Source organism: Anas platyrhynchos, chromosome 5, assembly GCF_047663525.1.
Source record: "Anas platyrhynchos isolate ZD024472 breed Pekin duck chromosome 5, IASCAAS_PekinDuck_T2T, whole genome shotgun sequence".
NCBI lineage: Eukaryota > Metazoa > Chordata > Aves > Anseriformes > Anatidae > Anas > Anas platyrhynchos.
The window spans coordinates 46,993,261-47,010,583 of NC_092591.1; the positions used below are offsets into that span (position 1 = coordinate 46,993,261).

The 17,323-nt window shown below is 35.2% G+C and overlaps 1 protein-coding gene across 1 annotated transcript in view; it reads right to left on the reverse strand.

Annotated features, from left to right (window-relative positions):
• The window catches only part of LOC101805469 (mucin-6), a gene marked incomplete at its 3' end in the record, with an annotated part of 70,203 nt that overhangs the window by 51,181 nt on the left and 1,699 nt on the right, over window positions 1-17,323 (reverse strand). The window contains exons 2-3 of the mRNA XM_072038410.1: window positions 11,892-12,033; window positions 2,344-2,406 (exon numbers count right to left, since the gene is read on the reverse strand). Of these exons, the coding sequence (XP_071894511.1) occupies window positions 2,344-2,406; window positions 11,892-12,021 (193 nt within the window). The remainder of the gene's footprint in view (window positions 1-2,343; window positions 2,407-11,891; window positions 12,034-17,323) is intronic.

The following is a 17,323-nucleotide window of genomic DNA, read 5'->3' on the forward strand; positions in this document are numbered from 1 at the left end:
GTGCCAGGGAATGATTACCTGGGGTTATACAATGGTCAGAGTGCAAAAGGTGTTTGTTTCTATACATAAAGGAGTACCTTCAGAATGTAGTTTATTTGTTTTTATTTAAATCTTATCAGAGAAAAGTAACAAATGGGAATGTGAATAATTCAAGAAAGCCTCAAATGAAATTATATATATTTGTGTCAGGGGTGTTTTAGGTTGGATATTAGGAAGAACTTCTTTACTGAGGGTTGTTAGGCATTGGAATGTGCTGCCCGGGAAGTGGCTGAGTCACCATCCCTAGAGGTCTTTAGATGATAGAGATATTTAGATGTTGAACTTAGTGATATGGTTTAGTGGAGGACTTGCTAGTGTTAGGTCAGAGGTTGGACTCGATGATCTTGAGGTCTCTTCCAACCTAGATAATTCTGTGATTCTGTCTTTTGAGTTCAGTTTTTATTACAGCAATATCTAGGGATTTTCTTTTAATTTGTGTATATCTGTGCCTTACTCTTCATCTTGTTTTATGAACTGACAGAAGACAGGGAATAGTTGCTGAATTCTTTTAATTGTTTTTCCCTTTAGCATGAACTAATGTAGATTTCCATACAGCTTTTCCATTTACAAGCTGAAAGACAGACCACACAGCACAAGCCACTCTTTGCTGCTTTGGCCTAAATAAAATGCCTCTCCTATTAAGTTTGCATTTTATATCATTCTTTTTTGTTGTTGGTGTTCTACACCTCTGCAGTTTCCCCAAACTAGATTAAGAATTTCATTGTCAACCACTGAAATGCAGGAACTGTGGAAGTACTCAAAGTTGTTTTTTGACAGCAGGTACTAGAAAAGCATCATATTTTAACATAAGGCGTGAAGATCATTACTAGGAAGAATGTCAGTAAACAGAATATGGTGGAAAAATTGTTCAGAATATTAGAACTGATACCCACATTTATTTCAGAAAGTGTGTTTTCAGAAGGGTTATATCCTTCTGTATCCTGTCTTAGCAGAACAGCACCTCATGTAAAATACAGTCCATCATCTCAGCAAGTTGATATGTATTTATTCTTTTCAGAGTTGCAGAAAACTAAATGTTTAATGAATGAAATGTAAATTCAAAAAGTCGGTGCTTCACGTTTCTTCAGAACATATGAAGTGTTGCACTTGTTCTGCCCAAGGGTTGATGTAGATCAGTATTTTCTTTCCAGTAGTGATCTTTAAGAGACTGCCCAAGGGAACAGTACCATCAAGTCATTCACATATAGTTCCCTAGGTACTTTCTCAGTCTCCAATTATTTTCAATTTGGGGGATTTTCTGAGGCAACTGGAATTTGTCTGCATATTCCCTTTGGACTCTGGCTTCAAGTACTTGTTTCAGCCCCCTCTTTAACCCAAATGAAACTTCTTTGTAACTGAAAATACCACTGTTGTCAAAAGATACAATTTTAATTATAAATTAACATCTTAATTATATCAACTGTTGTAAGAGCAGTTCTGATTGCTAATTATTTTAGTAATTAGAATTATAATATACTACTTGCTTTGCGCTTTGGCACAAATATATTACCATCTTTCATAGTTTTCAGACTCAGAAGGACTAGCACAAATTTGCAGTAAGTAGGTGGCTGGAGTTAACTTTGCTTAGAGAAGATGATGCATGCACACAAACTTTCTTAGGAGTTAAGGGGGAATTTTTGTGAAATTAATCAGGACTCATGGAACAATAGCTGCAGTTGAATGTTAGAGTGGAGATCTGTCTGGATCAGTGGATACTCTGATACCCTGCTGGCTACAGAAGTGAGGAAGAACAATCCCATATTCTGATCCTTTATTTGTGCATAAATTTGTTGTAATCTACAATCTTTAAAATAATCTCATAGATTTAAGTGTATACGTAGAATCAACTTTCTCACTTGCAAGATTTTGGAAATGATTCAAAAGAATCAATTTCCTAAATTCTTAGATAATATTAGACAGTGAACTGCAGGAAGGAAAATCAAACAGCTAACAAAAATTCAATAGCAAATTTAGAAAGTTGGATTCCATCAGTTGAAAGTCACTGTAACTGCTCATAACTCCTCTATCCTTAGGAATCAAACTCAGTATGGCAGACCACAGCATTTTCCAATTAGTGTCAAACTTACCGTAGCCAGATGAAACATTTTACCACCTCTTTCGTAGGCAAATATTTCATTTATAATTAAAAAAAATAATACTTTAAAACAAATGCTCCTTGAGGCAAGGCAAGGACTTATTTTTAATGTGTTTTGTACAATGTCTTTTGCAATATTGAACTGTAGTTGAATGCAGTTTTTACTCATAGCTGCAACATGAACATTAAATAATAGGTCAGACACTTACTTCTTTGCAGAGTTTCTTTCTGTTTTTGGAGAAAATATTGGGGCCAATAATTTCCTTCAAAAGCTGTAAGGGGAAAAACAATATAGATAAATTGTCCTCTAAGCACAAGGATTTTTCTTTACATTTATTTTGCTTTATTTTTAAATACCATACAAGTCAAAGTAGGGGCAGCATATACAAATTGTGTCTTGACACACAAATCCCAAAGGCAATTCTAGTGGAAAACCACATACTTCAGCTTGTAATAGAAAATTCTTCTGCAACTGATAAAATGTTACCAAAGGCTGCCAGAAATCCTATGTAATATGGGATTTCCTGTACTTAAGCCTCAAATCCTGTGTTCCTTGTTAAAAACACATGGGATAAATCTTTTTGCATGTTTTTGAATTCTTAGTCCACCATCTGGGCAGAAGCAGTGGAGGAAAGAGCCAAAACTGGAAAAAATATGGAAAAAACAACGTCCCATGTGTTCTTCACAAGTATCATGGGATTTGCAGCTGAAGAGTGAGAAACCCCCAGACCTAGTTGCTTCTTTAGCTGTTCTTGTTCAGGCAGAACGATGAAAGCTGTTACCTGCTCCTTTCCACATACCTCTTTACAGTCTGTCTAGTTATGAAAAGCCAAGGAATGTTTAGCAAACGTGGTGTATGATCCTTTTTCTGTCACATAACGAGACTTCCTGCATGTGCAGAACAGCAGTGTCCTCATACATACCCAAAGGTTCTCTCTACTAGCAGCTTGCTTCCTGCCAAGGAACTAACAAGAGTCTAAGATGTTGAAAACTGCTCCTACAGCCCATCAATAAGCACCACTCCCTGCACGAGTACACAGGTAGTGTATGCAAGGAACCAGCTTTCACACAGTCAATAGCTGGATGGTAACAAAGGAAACTGTAAGAAAAAGGACCCAGGCATGCTTCAGAAATGTGTTACGCATTTTTTAAAGTTTGTCAGGTCTGGTATTTCTTGGATAATAGAAGCAAATATCCTGTAGAAAGCACATAATTCTTCATTATATGTTTCAAATCTTTTGCAACAGAGAAAATATGAAGGTACATTATGACAAAAGGCTTCTTTAATCACAGATACCATGCCAGGTCTACACACATTTATACACTGCAGAGTTCTGTTGTTTCCATAAGGAAACACTGAAGAGAATAAAAGCCCTTATGGAGCTCCTCAACTGTAACAGACTCTCTAGGCAATTTCACACTGCACTGTTGAATGTGAGGTAATATTTATAATATGGCACATAGCATGCTTCTTTCTCTGTCCTTACATGTTCCTAGTGACCCATGCATTACAGTTTAGTACACCTCAAAGAAAAAGACAATGAGTTTGCATGGCTGTTGAGCAAACACTACCACATCATTAGTTGTTGTATATTTTGAACCCCTTAAGTTTGATATTTCCATTTTTTCTATTATTGTTCTACTGTTTTATTATAGTCCAATCTATTATTGTTGGATTAACAGTTTTGCTATCACTGCAGTTTAATCCCAAACTACAGATGCTACATTCAAGGGGTATACGAGTGGATATACCAGAGGATATTTGATTTACAATAATTGGATATGCCTAAAGCATTATTTTAAGTGAAATTTAACTAAAGAACTTGATGTAAAACAGTACATCTAAAACTTTATGGGCAAATATTTTAGATCAGAACAATCACTGTATTGATTTAGAAAGCTTATTTTTTAGCTGTTCAAGCATAAAATTTATAAGTCTAAGCATGCCAAACTGTTGCAAAATTTTACAAATACTCCAGGGTTAGTAAAAAAGAAAAAAAAAAAAAAGAGAGAATGTAATAATTATCCCAGATTACATGTAAGTGTGCAAGGTCTACATTAAAAATACCTAATGCTATGACATCCACCTTAATATTTTGCTGAAAGAATAGCCAGTAAAACAAATACAGAGCCATGTGCTGACTACCTGCCAATCTGTCCACATCCTGTCAGATCAATTATTAAAAGAATTACAGTACAGTAAATATTCTAAGCACTTATGTTCTTTTTACCACACTTAACTCTGAGGAGATTAGTAAAATCATCCTCGCAATTTTATTAATCATTCACAACCACATGAAATGGAGATGCAGAAAGTGCTATCACCCCATTGAAAAAGCTTTCCTGGTAGTAAATGACATTTCCAAACCACTAGAATGATCCTTACTGACATTTTACTATAAGTACTGTATTGCCCTTTGAGAAAGGGGATGATTTTCAGTTGTCGTGAAATATTTCATTTTGAATTAGTTCAATAGAACTTTAAACAGACTTTCACTTTTCCTAGACAAAGGAAGATTTATTTTCAATTCCTACTTTCTTCTAGTTGGTTGGACTTCCTTGAGACTTGAATCTGTCAAAGCACAGTTTCTGTGCAGGCAGCCTGTCTGTTTCTTTATAGGAATGTAATCCAGGCAGGGAACCTGACTTACTGTGAAGAAATAAGACATTTTGATCCTATCCTCCGGTTACTATCAGACATCCCTATGCAAAAATAGAATTTGATGTTGTAACAACTTGAAGTATTTTATATCAGCTAAATGAATGAAAACAAAACATTTTGATTTGATGAAAAACATTAAAATTAAACCCTTTTTATATCTCAAAACAGAAACAATTTGGGAATTTTGTTGTTTAAAGGATTTAATTTTTATCATCTCTTTGACCATAACAGGCATCTCTTTGACCATAACATAAATAAATAAATAAATAAATAAAATGTTGAAATATCAGAAATTCTGGAAAAGAGAGAATTTAAAAATATTAAATACATTTATTATTATTATTAAATTTTAAATTTAAAAAAGATTTTAAAAGAGGTATTTATTTTAAAATAAATTATGTAAATCTATAATATACAAATTATAATTTATAATAGATAAATTATATAAATCTAAAATGAAATTTAACAGCAAGAGCAGTGTTAAAGTCAGCTGTATTACCAGTAATCAGTTGCATGTGTTCATGATTATTCCTCTTCAATATAAAATTGTCTCTTGCAATGCACAGTGGCTGAGTAGCATAAATTAAGGTAACTTTCTGGTTACATACTTAGTGCATAAAAATACCTTGACTGTACATAAACATCTCTTAAGGATCCATGCACAGTTTTAACTATTGAAACAGTTAAAATGATGAAGTCACAACTTAACGATTTAGCATCTATTTAAGCAAAAGATAAAACTAACAATTTTAATCTGGTTTTAAATGTCTTCTCTTTTCTTTCTTTCCCTTCTTTTTTTTTTTTCTTTTTTTTTTAATTAGTCTAATGCATGTTTATTGCTTTTTTGAGCTATCAAGGGAAAGAGAAAGTAGGTTTTCAGTCTTCCATGAGACTTCACATCAGAAATATATGCTCTTAAAATGAATTTTTACATTTCTAGTTAGAGATACACTCCTGATGCAGAATTTGGATCCATGAAGAGAAGAACTGGAGACCTTGCTTTAATTTAACTCATGCTAAAGAGACGGGACTTGAATCTATAGCTGGAAACAATGACCATCCTGCCTGTTTGCAGATTTTAGAACATAAAAATCAACATCTTATGGTCCATATACGCGTCCAAAAATGGTCAGATTTCAGAGCTTACTTAACAAAATTAAATCTATTTGTTTTCATGGTCTCAAACCTACCATGCTATTTCACAGCCTAAGAATGTTGATAGCTCCCAAAGTAAAAAGACTGCTTTGCTACTTTACATCCTCTTTCTAGATTTTTATGTTTAAATTCAACTGAAGTTCCATCCTAGACAACACAATCCTTTATAAGGTAAGGCCCTATTTATAACTGCTAACTTTACAAAGAAAGCTTGGGGTTGAGTAGGGGTTTATAGTAATTTTCCAGTTGATTGTGAAGACTAATGCTTATAGTAAATATATCTACTCATCTAATACATGAAATCATGTATGTTAAAAACCTGCAGGCACTGGCATTTGGGGCTAGTATCCAGTGTTCAGGTGCTTGACTTGATCTTGGATACAATGGTGCTAATAAAGGGAATGGAATTAAACTTGATTTATAACAATATGACTGAGATCAGAAATTGGCTCTGAGAGTTTACAAAAGGGCTCAGTTGCTTTTTTTTTTAATCTAGTGCTGCAGTGATTTAAGAGTAATAGGTGCCCTCAAGCAATTAGAACTATATGGTCCATTAAATGTAGTAAAAACAATACAGAAGAAATAAACTTAACTTTTTCAAAGTAAAGTAAGTGAAGAATGCTCTTTAGCAGCTTGCAACACGTTCTTGAAATTAGCACTGTAACAACTGATAATTACAGAGAACTTAGAGGAGAGATTAAAAAAAAAACTAATGTTATCTTAGACAATGCCAAACGATGGGCAAAGGCAGCTCACTCTCAAATAATCAATTGAAAATGCTATAGGAAGAGGAACGAGTAAGGTAGAGTAACTACAGACTCAATGAACTTATTTGTCAAGTCTTCGTTAAAAATTACAAGGTCATCTGATACTCACATGGGTTGGATCAAAAAGGAGCCCTTTAAAAGACTGAAGAATTATACTGAATAATATATGAAAGGATACTTAAGAGTCATGTAAAAATCTAATATATGGAATGATTTGCCTATTTTCCAACTATTCCAAACCATGCCACAACATAGCTCATACTTAAAACTTTTTGCAGTTTGCATAACAAAGGAAAAAGATCTTGATAATTCTATAGTCTCTTCTGTACAGCTTCCCCAATGACATCACTAGGGCACTGAATCATGAACACCTGAAAGATGAAGGCACTCTGCAGCTTAGAAGCAAAACATAAGTGTATTAAAAATATTTCCTGTATCCAGGAAGTGTATTATAATTTCTGCATTTCATACCAGTTTTAGATCATGATCCAACAGAACCACTAGTAACTATATTTTTTTTTTAAAAAAAAAGAAAGTTAGGAAAGAATTGTTCTATTTCCATCATGAATTTCTTAAATATGCGGTCACACTAACATGCAGTGAGGTAGAAGAAAATGTGTAAACTTCATTCTGCTACTCATCAGAAAGGCGAGAAGACTTGAACCTCATATGTTGTAATATTACAATGGAGTTTCCCACTTTGTTTCAATACATGTGTGTTTTCCTTTAAATCTTATACAGAGAAGGAGGATAGACATCTTAGACTTACCAGCACATTGCAGAAAACTGCAGAAGACAAGCAACAGTTCTGTCAGAAACATGATGCATGCCCTAACTGGAGAGGATTTTTCCAGTACCTTCCTCCGTTCCAAAATGGGCAGTACTGCTGCTGCCACTCTCAAGGCTTCTCTTCAAGCCTGGATGCTTTATATACAGGATTGCAGTGCCCTCCCTCATTTCCATGGCTTTCAGAAATTGTAGCAGCAGAGTACCCGCCAAACAGGATCTCCTCTTTATCAAACTCAACACACCTAAATGCCATTTAGAAAGGGGGGGGGGGGGGGGGAGAAAACAACCACCAAACCTTCTCGAGTTTGTTATCATTCTTACAACACTGTTATAATGACTTCTCTTTGTTAAAGCTCAAATACATTTAGCTTAATTTACTGAACAAATTTGAAGTCATACTCCCAAAGCAATCGAGATCAATAATACGCAAATTATGATCGCAATCTGATAAGGACAGGAATAATATTGGACAAGCACACAAAATGGAAGAATGAACTGCAGGAGTTTAAAAACTGCTGCAAAGAATGTTTGGATAAACAATGGCATGAATGAACAGAGATCCAGATCTCTCTCTTTTTTTTAATTAATTCTTCCATCAAATTTTATTCATTCTCCTTGCTGGTTGTGTTCGTTTCTCCCTTGTGTGACTTTTCAAGCAGAATGATAAACTCTGCCTCAGTAAAATGGGCTGTCCATGGTACAAGCACAGATTCTTTCCTGAGCTTGGGGAGCAGGGGAATCTCAGAAAGTTCTTGAGTACCACCTTAGCACTGCCAAGGACAGAGGGCAACCCTTATCACAGAATTGGGAAAGCCATTGCATTGCAGTGCTCTGGCATATGGCAAGTTCATCTTCTCCAACATCCAAAAGAACGGTTCCAGTTCTGTTACAATGCTTGGATCCCACCACATCAGAGTCAAAACGCTGAACACTCTGGATATGTCTGCTGTATGACTGCCACTCATAAACTGTCAGAATACAGACAGAACTTTACTTGCTTGTCATTTTTCACTAGCACAGTCATTATCTCAGGAAAAAATAACTTTTCCCATAAAATACAAAAGATATGGATTACCTCTCCATACGAATCTCTTCAGCTTTTCCTGTTTTACCTATGCAATACTTTATGCAACTCATTATGTTTCTGGGTTCCTATTGTTCTGTCCTCCTCTGGTGTTACGCCTTTGCTTAAAAAGTGGCTCCTCACCATGTTCTTAGAGTTACCCCTTCTGACTAATGGGAAGATGTGCAGGAGAGATGGTAAAAAATCCTTTAATGTAATTGCAAACCTGGCTCAGCCTAGTTGTAATTAAAATAGAAACATTAAATTTTAATTGAAATTAAGGTCTGGCTTCATTTTCTTGCTCCTTCTTTCCCTTTCCCTCCTTTCAACTGGAGGGTAGAATAAGTGTCTGTTCATAATAGAATTGAAAGCCCAAATTCCATTTTCTGTTGAAAATTTTCTGTATCTGCATTATGATGAAACAAAGTAAATGAACAAGATTAACATAAAATACTTCCAGTGGGAAAAAAAATCCTGTTTAGTCAAAACCTTCGCATTTCAGAAAGAATTTTATACTTGGCCATATCTATATACAGATCATTAACATATCCCATGATTTCAGCTGGACGGTGAACCTGTAGTATTAGAAGCATCCACCTATCAGAAGGCAAGAATGTCATCACCTTTCACTCTGTGATACCTGATCCATCTTTTTTTTTTTTTTTTTTTTTTTTTACAGATCCTTTTCACGAATTTCACCTCAGTACAGTTAAAATAATTGAACATTTAAAATTAAATGTAATAATAAGAGGATCACCATTAAATTCCAATATTTAAATCTTGTATGGGGCTTTCAGAGAGCTCCCTTCTGGGATGCAGAAGGTTATAGCAGCACCTACAAATATATTTCATCAGTCAAGTCAGGACTATTGGTCAAAAATATTCCTCACAGTCCTGCAGCAAATGCTCTAAGTCCTCAATAACAGGATAATTATTTTATATAGAACAGATTAGTGGAAAATGGCTATCCAGTTACATATAAAAAAGCTATTTTAGAGGTATTTATCCATATTTTTAAGGGGGGATCTTTTCTTTTTTCTTTTTTTTTTTCTTTTATGAGAGGATGACACCTTAATTAATGTTGTATTTTCTTCCACATCATCATTGAAAATTATTAATAAATTAATAATGTATTAATATCATAATACACAGTAATCAATGTTATACAGGTGAGCAAGATTACACTGGCCATATATATTGCTCAGTAAATGTTTCTCAGTAGCTAGCTATAGTTCACTTTCCAGCACGATGTATAATTCTGCAATATTTTGAAATATCAAAAAAAAATATGTTAAACCAGAAATTATACATATTGAGAGAGCCAAAACAAGTTAGCTAAGTAACAGAACATTTTGCACTGTACAACTTAACTAGAAAATTATACATGTCTACTTCTAGGATATTTTGATGCTTTTAGGATCGCTAAGAAAACATTCCACTTTCAGTAATATACCCTTTTTTGTGTATCATTTTAGCAGCCCTGCATATGTTTGGATAAATTACTGTGTATCTTTATAAAGTGTCAAACCAAAATACACCATGTGGTTAGACCCTAGGCCTTGTGGGTATTTAAGTAATTTCCAACTTGGTAGCTTGTGCCTGTGAAATTCCATTGTTCTTTTTAGTATGTATAGATACTGGCTGCAGCTTGGTAACAATCCAACTCAGCAGCTGATCTGTTCTGTTTGTTATGTTTTTTCTTTGAGGTGCATTATTTTTCCTTATTATTAAATTTTTGAATCATCATAAGATACATCAGTTTAACACGAGACTATTAAGATCATACATATTTTAACTTCCAAATCATTCCAGATGACTGGCCTTTAAACAAATATTCTAGAATTCTGATGATAGCACCGTTTATGCTCAATGAATACAACCTTTAATATCTCAGACATGCAGTTTCAGAATAAGGTAAAATAAGGCTTTTGAACAAAACAGGGTTATATTTATTCTTGATGACTGAGACATTCACTATGACTAGTAGGGCAGATAAGGAAGTTTTGTCATTCCAGGGAAAATTCAGTATCTGGCAATGTTTTGTAGCACGTACTCTGCTATGAAGAGTCAAAAGGCATTCCTACGCTACTGGTGTGTAGAATTAATGGAAATGGTTAACTTGTAGAGGTTTTTTGGTATAGATTGTGCCAAGGTAACACCATGTTCTATTATCGTAGCTTAAATATATACATGTTTGAATATATCTGGTATGAATACAAACTTGGAAAAAAATGTTTGAAATATTTCAGAAAAAAAATATACAATTTCAAAACTTGGAAAATAGGATTGCCACATGAAAGGGACTTCAGGCCAATTCTGCTGTCTATGACAGAAACACTAAATGCCTATTGTGACAACTAAATATATGCTGACTGCATCTGCCATGAAAAATCTGCAAATTATTAATGTAAACAGAATTTAGCTACACACTGAACAAAGCTTTAAGGAGTAAATGAATGAAAAATTTGTCATAGCCATGGACAACCAAAAAAGAAATAAGTAGCTGTTTCTGTGTTGTTGTAGACAAAGGTGGGGTATTTTTTGACTTCTCTACTACAGTGGAAAGGAGTTAGAAGGACATATTCCTAGACTGTAAAACATACTGCCATGTAAGAGATCTTCTGCTCTCGCAAAAATAAAATCAAATAGAATAAAATAAAATAACTGAAAAATTACAGGAAAACAGTGAATGGTGAGTATTAAGTACTTTACATATGATTTTTTGAATAAAGGCCAAAAATATCAGTATTACAAACATATGACAGGAAGGAAGAGGAATGCAAAGAATGTCAGAATGAGAAGGCAAAGTATTTTGTGTTCTACCTTATACAAATTTCATCAGCAATCCATTATTTCAAAATTAACCAAAAAATCAACATAGGTGGAGAAGACAAGTTCCCATTTGGTCTGCTTGTTTCTCATCTTTCACAAAGCTGAGTCAGGGAACAAAGGACCACATACACTGCTAAGCTTATTGCACACCTCAAAGGTTCCTATGTGGTTGTCCAAAAAGCAGGCAGGCAATCAGGCAGGCAGCCAGCTGGTTGCCCCTGCTGCCAAGCTGCTTTCTGAAGAAACTGACACTAAAAGAGATGCATATTCAGAGAACTTTCCAAAAGTGGTAATTAAAAAAAAATTGTAACCAACTTTGGCCTTGTCATCAGTTTATATCACACCTTTAGAATCCCCTGATACTTATGATTATTCTGTGTGCCTTTCCACTCGCATCTCTTTGTGCTCTTTGCACCCTTCAACTCCCTCCCCAAGTAGCACCTAAGAGAAGCCTAGTGTGACTGTACCATTAGAGACTATATAACCCACCTTCTGCTTTTAGTACAAATCCATGCTTCCTGCTTTCCTTCTGGTCACCAAAATCACAAGAATTATTTTCCTTGGTATCTACACAATGTTCTTCAATTCTGGAATTCATCAGACAGTCTTCAAAACACATGAGACACGTCACCTACAACCAGAAAAAATATCACTGAGGGGACCATTAGGGCTGACATTCACCTGGAGCCAACTCTGTCTTTGAGCATTTGACTATAGGTATTTAAATATAAATTTCATATAAGAATGTAAGTTATGCTTTGTTGCAATGTACAGAGATATAGTGGCTAAGGGTGTTGTGCAGGATTTCATTTCTTGTTTCAAAGTGTATGTAGATGGAAATTGAATATAAACTAAGAAACACAGAGTGTGTGTAGGAAAAACAGGAAGTGTTCTTTCAGTGTTCCAAAAGTACTCTTGTACTTCAATGACTGTAAAGTCAACTCTTTCCCATATACCTGTTTAGAAAAAAAAAAAAAAACACAAACAAAAACAAAGTAGAAAATCATTTAAAATACATGCCTCTAAAGTGGTAAAAACTTCATCAGTTGGAACTTAACTTTTAATTACAGCTTTTTGGGGACAATGGCCAGAGACCTCCCCGTGTTGGCTTTATGCCTCTGGCATTCACTTTGATGAATATGTCAAATACTGTAGCTGTGGGGACCTCAGCTGGTGTCATTCACTCTTTGTATCCTGCCAGCACAAGAGGCTGGGAAAGCCTGCCACTCCCACAGCTCTCTGAAGCATATCTGCAGGCCTGAAGACAAACTTGGACAAAATATTTGAAGTGTTTCTGAGCCCTGAGTAAAACACGTGGGAAAAAAAAAATAAAAAAAATCCAAAGCCGACCAACAATGAAGCAAGGCCTGCCACTGTGAGAGAGAGCTCTCAAATGATACCATGTTATCCTTCCTGTGCACAGGAAGGCATACAAGGCAAGCTTCATTTTCTCCCACGCTCTGTCTCCTATTCCTGAACTCCATGTTGTTGATGATGGATTTAAAGCAGTTTGTATTCTGATTGCTGAAGTAGTCTGGGCTGGAGAGTTTGTTCTTTAACACCTAGTTCTAGTCAATCTAGTGATGGTGCTGACAGAAAAACATGGAATGAATGATACAACTGTGGAAAGAGAAATTGTAGAGGAAACATCTCCATTATTTGTGTCTTTATTTTTTCTCCTGATACCTACATATGGCTTTTTAAAGTTTCCTTCAAATGTTATCATTATGAGGAAAATCTGTGCAGAATATCTTAAAAACAAATTCATCTTCTAGCAATTAACTAGTCTGTGGAAGAAGATAATAATTCTCTCATTTCATTTACTTCCAGCAGTGGGAATAAAGGCACTCCTTGCCATTGCTTCACGTGAGATCATTTGTGATGATGTCACAACTCTACAGCCAGATTAGAGTTTATGATGGACTTGGTGTGTTCCTCTTTTTCCCCAAACAGAAGATGTCACAAACTACATTTTTGATTCCTTATATATTTTTTTTCCTCTTGGCTGTACTAGCATGGAGAACATTTATCCTGTGATCAAAATTTGAGAAGGCGCAGGTAACTGTTTTTTCAGCTTTTAGGCTTTAGCAATTAATCTGTATTCCTCTTCTAAGGGAAGCTCGGAGATTGCCATGAATCATATATCAGCAATGTTCCTGGGCACCATGCATTTTGATCCCATACAACAACAGAGCAAAGGAACAGAAACCATTTAACATGAAAGCAGGTATGGTTCAAATGTTTCTAGCTTAGTTAGAACTCAGTTAAATATGTCAGATGAGCAAAAAGAAGGCCAAATTCTCCTAACCAATAGCCTCATAATTGCCATGCTAAATCTGTAGTTTGCAATTAAAGTTCAAACTGGATTTAGGCAAAATAAAGTTATTTGCTACTTGTTACATCACAACTCTATTAATTAAATAATTAGATTTTATTGTCAGATAAAGAATGAAAAATAAATATACTGTGTGTACCAGGAATCCATTAAGTACACGCTTTGACCTCTACTGGTAAGGAAGTAAAATAAAACTTGTATTTATACAAATATTAAGAGCCAGGAACAGGAAGTCAGTAGTAATCGCATGTTTACATTGCACTTTAATGTGTGTGCATTTTAGAAAAGCTAGTCTCCAATTGATGCTATTATAATGCATCTGCTAAGATAATACCTTTGAGCATATACTTTTGTTTACCCTTTACTTAATATATTTTGATCCTTTTTGTTTTTATACACATTTTGATTGACAAAAAAAAAAAAAGGTGCTCAGTTTGTTAAAGCTCTTTGAATGATGAAATCATGTTAGAAGAGATTTCACTTATATATGACTTATATCTGCTTCTGAAATCGAAACCTCTTTCCAGTTCTAAATAAAGGAAGTTATGGAGAGAATGAAGCAAAGCTAAGGATGTAAAAAGTGTAAAGGGATTACTGAAGGTAGTTTTCACGCATACAGCATCAAGAACAAATGCCAACATTGCAGTTTTTCTATGGCCATGAAAGCACTACCTAAGGAGAAAAGTAAAGAGAATGCATGCATACAAACATGAGCTCTTCTGCAGCAAGAATGAACAACTTACATCACTTTTATATATCTCTACTTTTGAATAGTAGAATGACAGATACATCAGCTGGCAACTTGCATCCCGATTACAGCTGTCTAATCCCCTGGTCCTGAGAGCTATGTTTCTGTCATGTCTGCTTCCACGACCCGATCATTTAATGTAGTAAGACTTCATTGCAGGGAGAGACTGGCAGCCATTTTGTGCTGGTATTCATGTAGATTAAGGATGTCAGCACCACATCCTCTCACAAAGATGTGCCAATTTCTGTTCTTATGTTTCACCTTAACACATGCAACAAATTCAGATGTAAAAGCTCTTTGTTTCTGTGTATGACGAAATGTAATCTATATGCTATTATCAGTCACACAGTTATACTAAGAAGAGTTTTTCTCACGGGGAAGAAAGAACACAACTTAAAAATTCTGTGTAAATGCACATTCATTTTTCATATTCTGAGGTTCCTATAGCAGATCAAACATAACAATGTAGGAAGAATCAGTTGGAAAGTGAGAACTAAATATCAAATTGTCTTGTCTTTGCAGTTTTCTTTCTCAGTTTTTGAACTGTGCACAATGTATTACTGAATTGCTACATTGTGCCATGAAGTTACATCTCTAATTCCTCAAACTTGTATTTACTCCCTTTCAGATCATGGGTGTCTCACACGCATATGTACAGGCAACATGTAAAAAATATTTCAAGGAGCTTAGGTAGGATTTACTTAATTACAGTCCTTGCATTTGTGAGTATGACTACTCCCTTGCACTCTTTGTTAAAGTAACTGCTACACAACTAGTAGGTACTCTCAATGATTTGTTCTCAACCTATGTTAGTCCAGACTTGCTTTCCTTTCAGGTACATGCTCCACTACTTGACTCAGAATCTCCAGTTTCTCATTGTTTTCAATGTAAGAGCAAGGAGCAGGAGGAATAACAAAAACATGCCTGTATGTTATATAACTGAAATACAATACAAACAAAGCATCTGCCAAATGTGCTTTCTAAGGTGCAATATGCTGCTACTTCCCGAAGAAGTCAGATCATTTATTACTAAATGCATCTAAGATCTCATCTGCTTAAGATTTTTTTCCAAATAAACTAGATCACTTCAACTATTTTAACAAAGCTTAACATATTTTCCACCTGCTAAAACTTACTGTATTATATAAACAAACATATGTATGCATGCACACATACACACTGCTCTTTTGGATTTTTCTGGCCAGCCCAAGAAACAGCACTGCAGTCAGATTTGATGACAGCCCTATATAGGACTGAAAACTTTGACCAATCCAAATGCTTAATGTGGCCCAACACATGTGAAAAAAAAAATAAAAAAATCAGAGGCAGATTTTGTTTCCCTGATGTATTTCTGGCATGATGTCCACAATTCTATTCGAGTTAACGTCACAGTTGTTCCAAGGCCTGTGGCTGCTAACCAGTATAAAATATACTTATCTTAGTTTCTCAATGAACTATCAGTAGAGTACTTGCTTGTTGAGAGTATGTGGTATATGAGAACTTGAAATTGCCTGTGGGAAATCTGGCAAGTTGAACTGCTCCTGTATTTACATATTTTTAATTAAACAAAACTAATACTCTCATGAGGAGTACTGGCAGCTGTTGAAGTCTGGGATAAAACTCCCAAGCTCTTTAAAGATATTATTCTGTAAGTCTGAAAAGCAGTGGAAAATTCGTATCTGAAAAGTACCAGAACATAAAGACCATTTTCAAAACAAAAGGGGAACTTAAGCATTTCTTTTATCATCTTTATCTATCTTCCACACATTTCCCAGTAGAACCCATTTTATTTGTGCTTCATTGATCTTACCTCAACGTTTGCATATACTCTCAATTACTACGACGCCCCTCACTGTGTGTGGCGAAGTGGTGTCTATGTAAACATGAGAATTTAAAGAACTGTTATGTATTCTTTGCCCCCACTGTGGAAGCTTATGTTTCTGGTTACTTTGGGGTTTGGTAACCTCTAAGTTTTCAGTAAGCAGACAAGCAGACATTGTAAAGTGTATGTTCTATACAGAGACAGAAAAGGATGGGAAGACTGTTATGCTGTCTTCTCCTGCAAGAACCACAAATATATATGTAAGGGAATTTAATCCTTAGAGCATCCTTACTGACTTTTGTTAGGCTTCATATAGGGAGCTGGGCTTTGAAGGCACCTTTACTCTGAGGACTAAGTCAAATTCAGCTTCAAACAGCATATTCCATTTGTATGAATCACAAGTGCTCTATCATACCTTCTGCTACATCCCTTTCATGACTGTTTGACTTTATTCCTATAATGCATCAAGAAACAAAGTTACTCTTCAATCCTATTCTTTCACAAAGGCAAGAAAGATGTTTGTCATGTGGTTCTTGTCTAGAGCTGCTGTTTTACAAAGACCATGAAATGTAATAGAAACATTGAGGTCAAGGCCTTGCAGATAATACACAAGTAGCAGGCAGTCCTTCTCACTGCCATATTAAATAGGTTCTTGGATAAGCTTATTCCTCCCATAGGCTTATTGAAAAGACTACCAACATTTGCCAGAAGAGCATTGCTAATAACTACAGCCTTTTTCCACAGCTTTCAAGAGACTTTTAGGAATATTCACTTCAGATAAGGCAGTCTGCTGAAGATAAGGACTAGGACATGCAACCAGATTTTGAATTGTATGGGAAGACAGTACAGATAACAAAGGACTACCTAATACAGACACACACACACACACATATATGTAAAACAAATGATATATTTGTAATAGATTGATGAGGAGGTGCTCTGCAGCATTGTGCATTGGCTGCCACTTTTCATGTACTAAAAACTTTATGTCCAGATATATTTATTCTTTCTCTGGA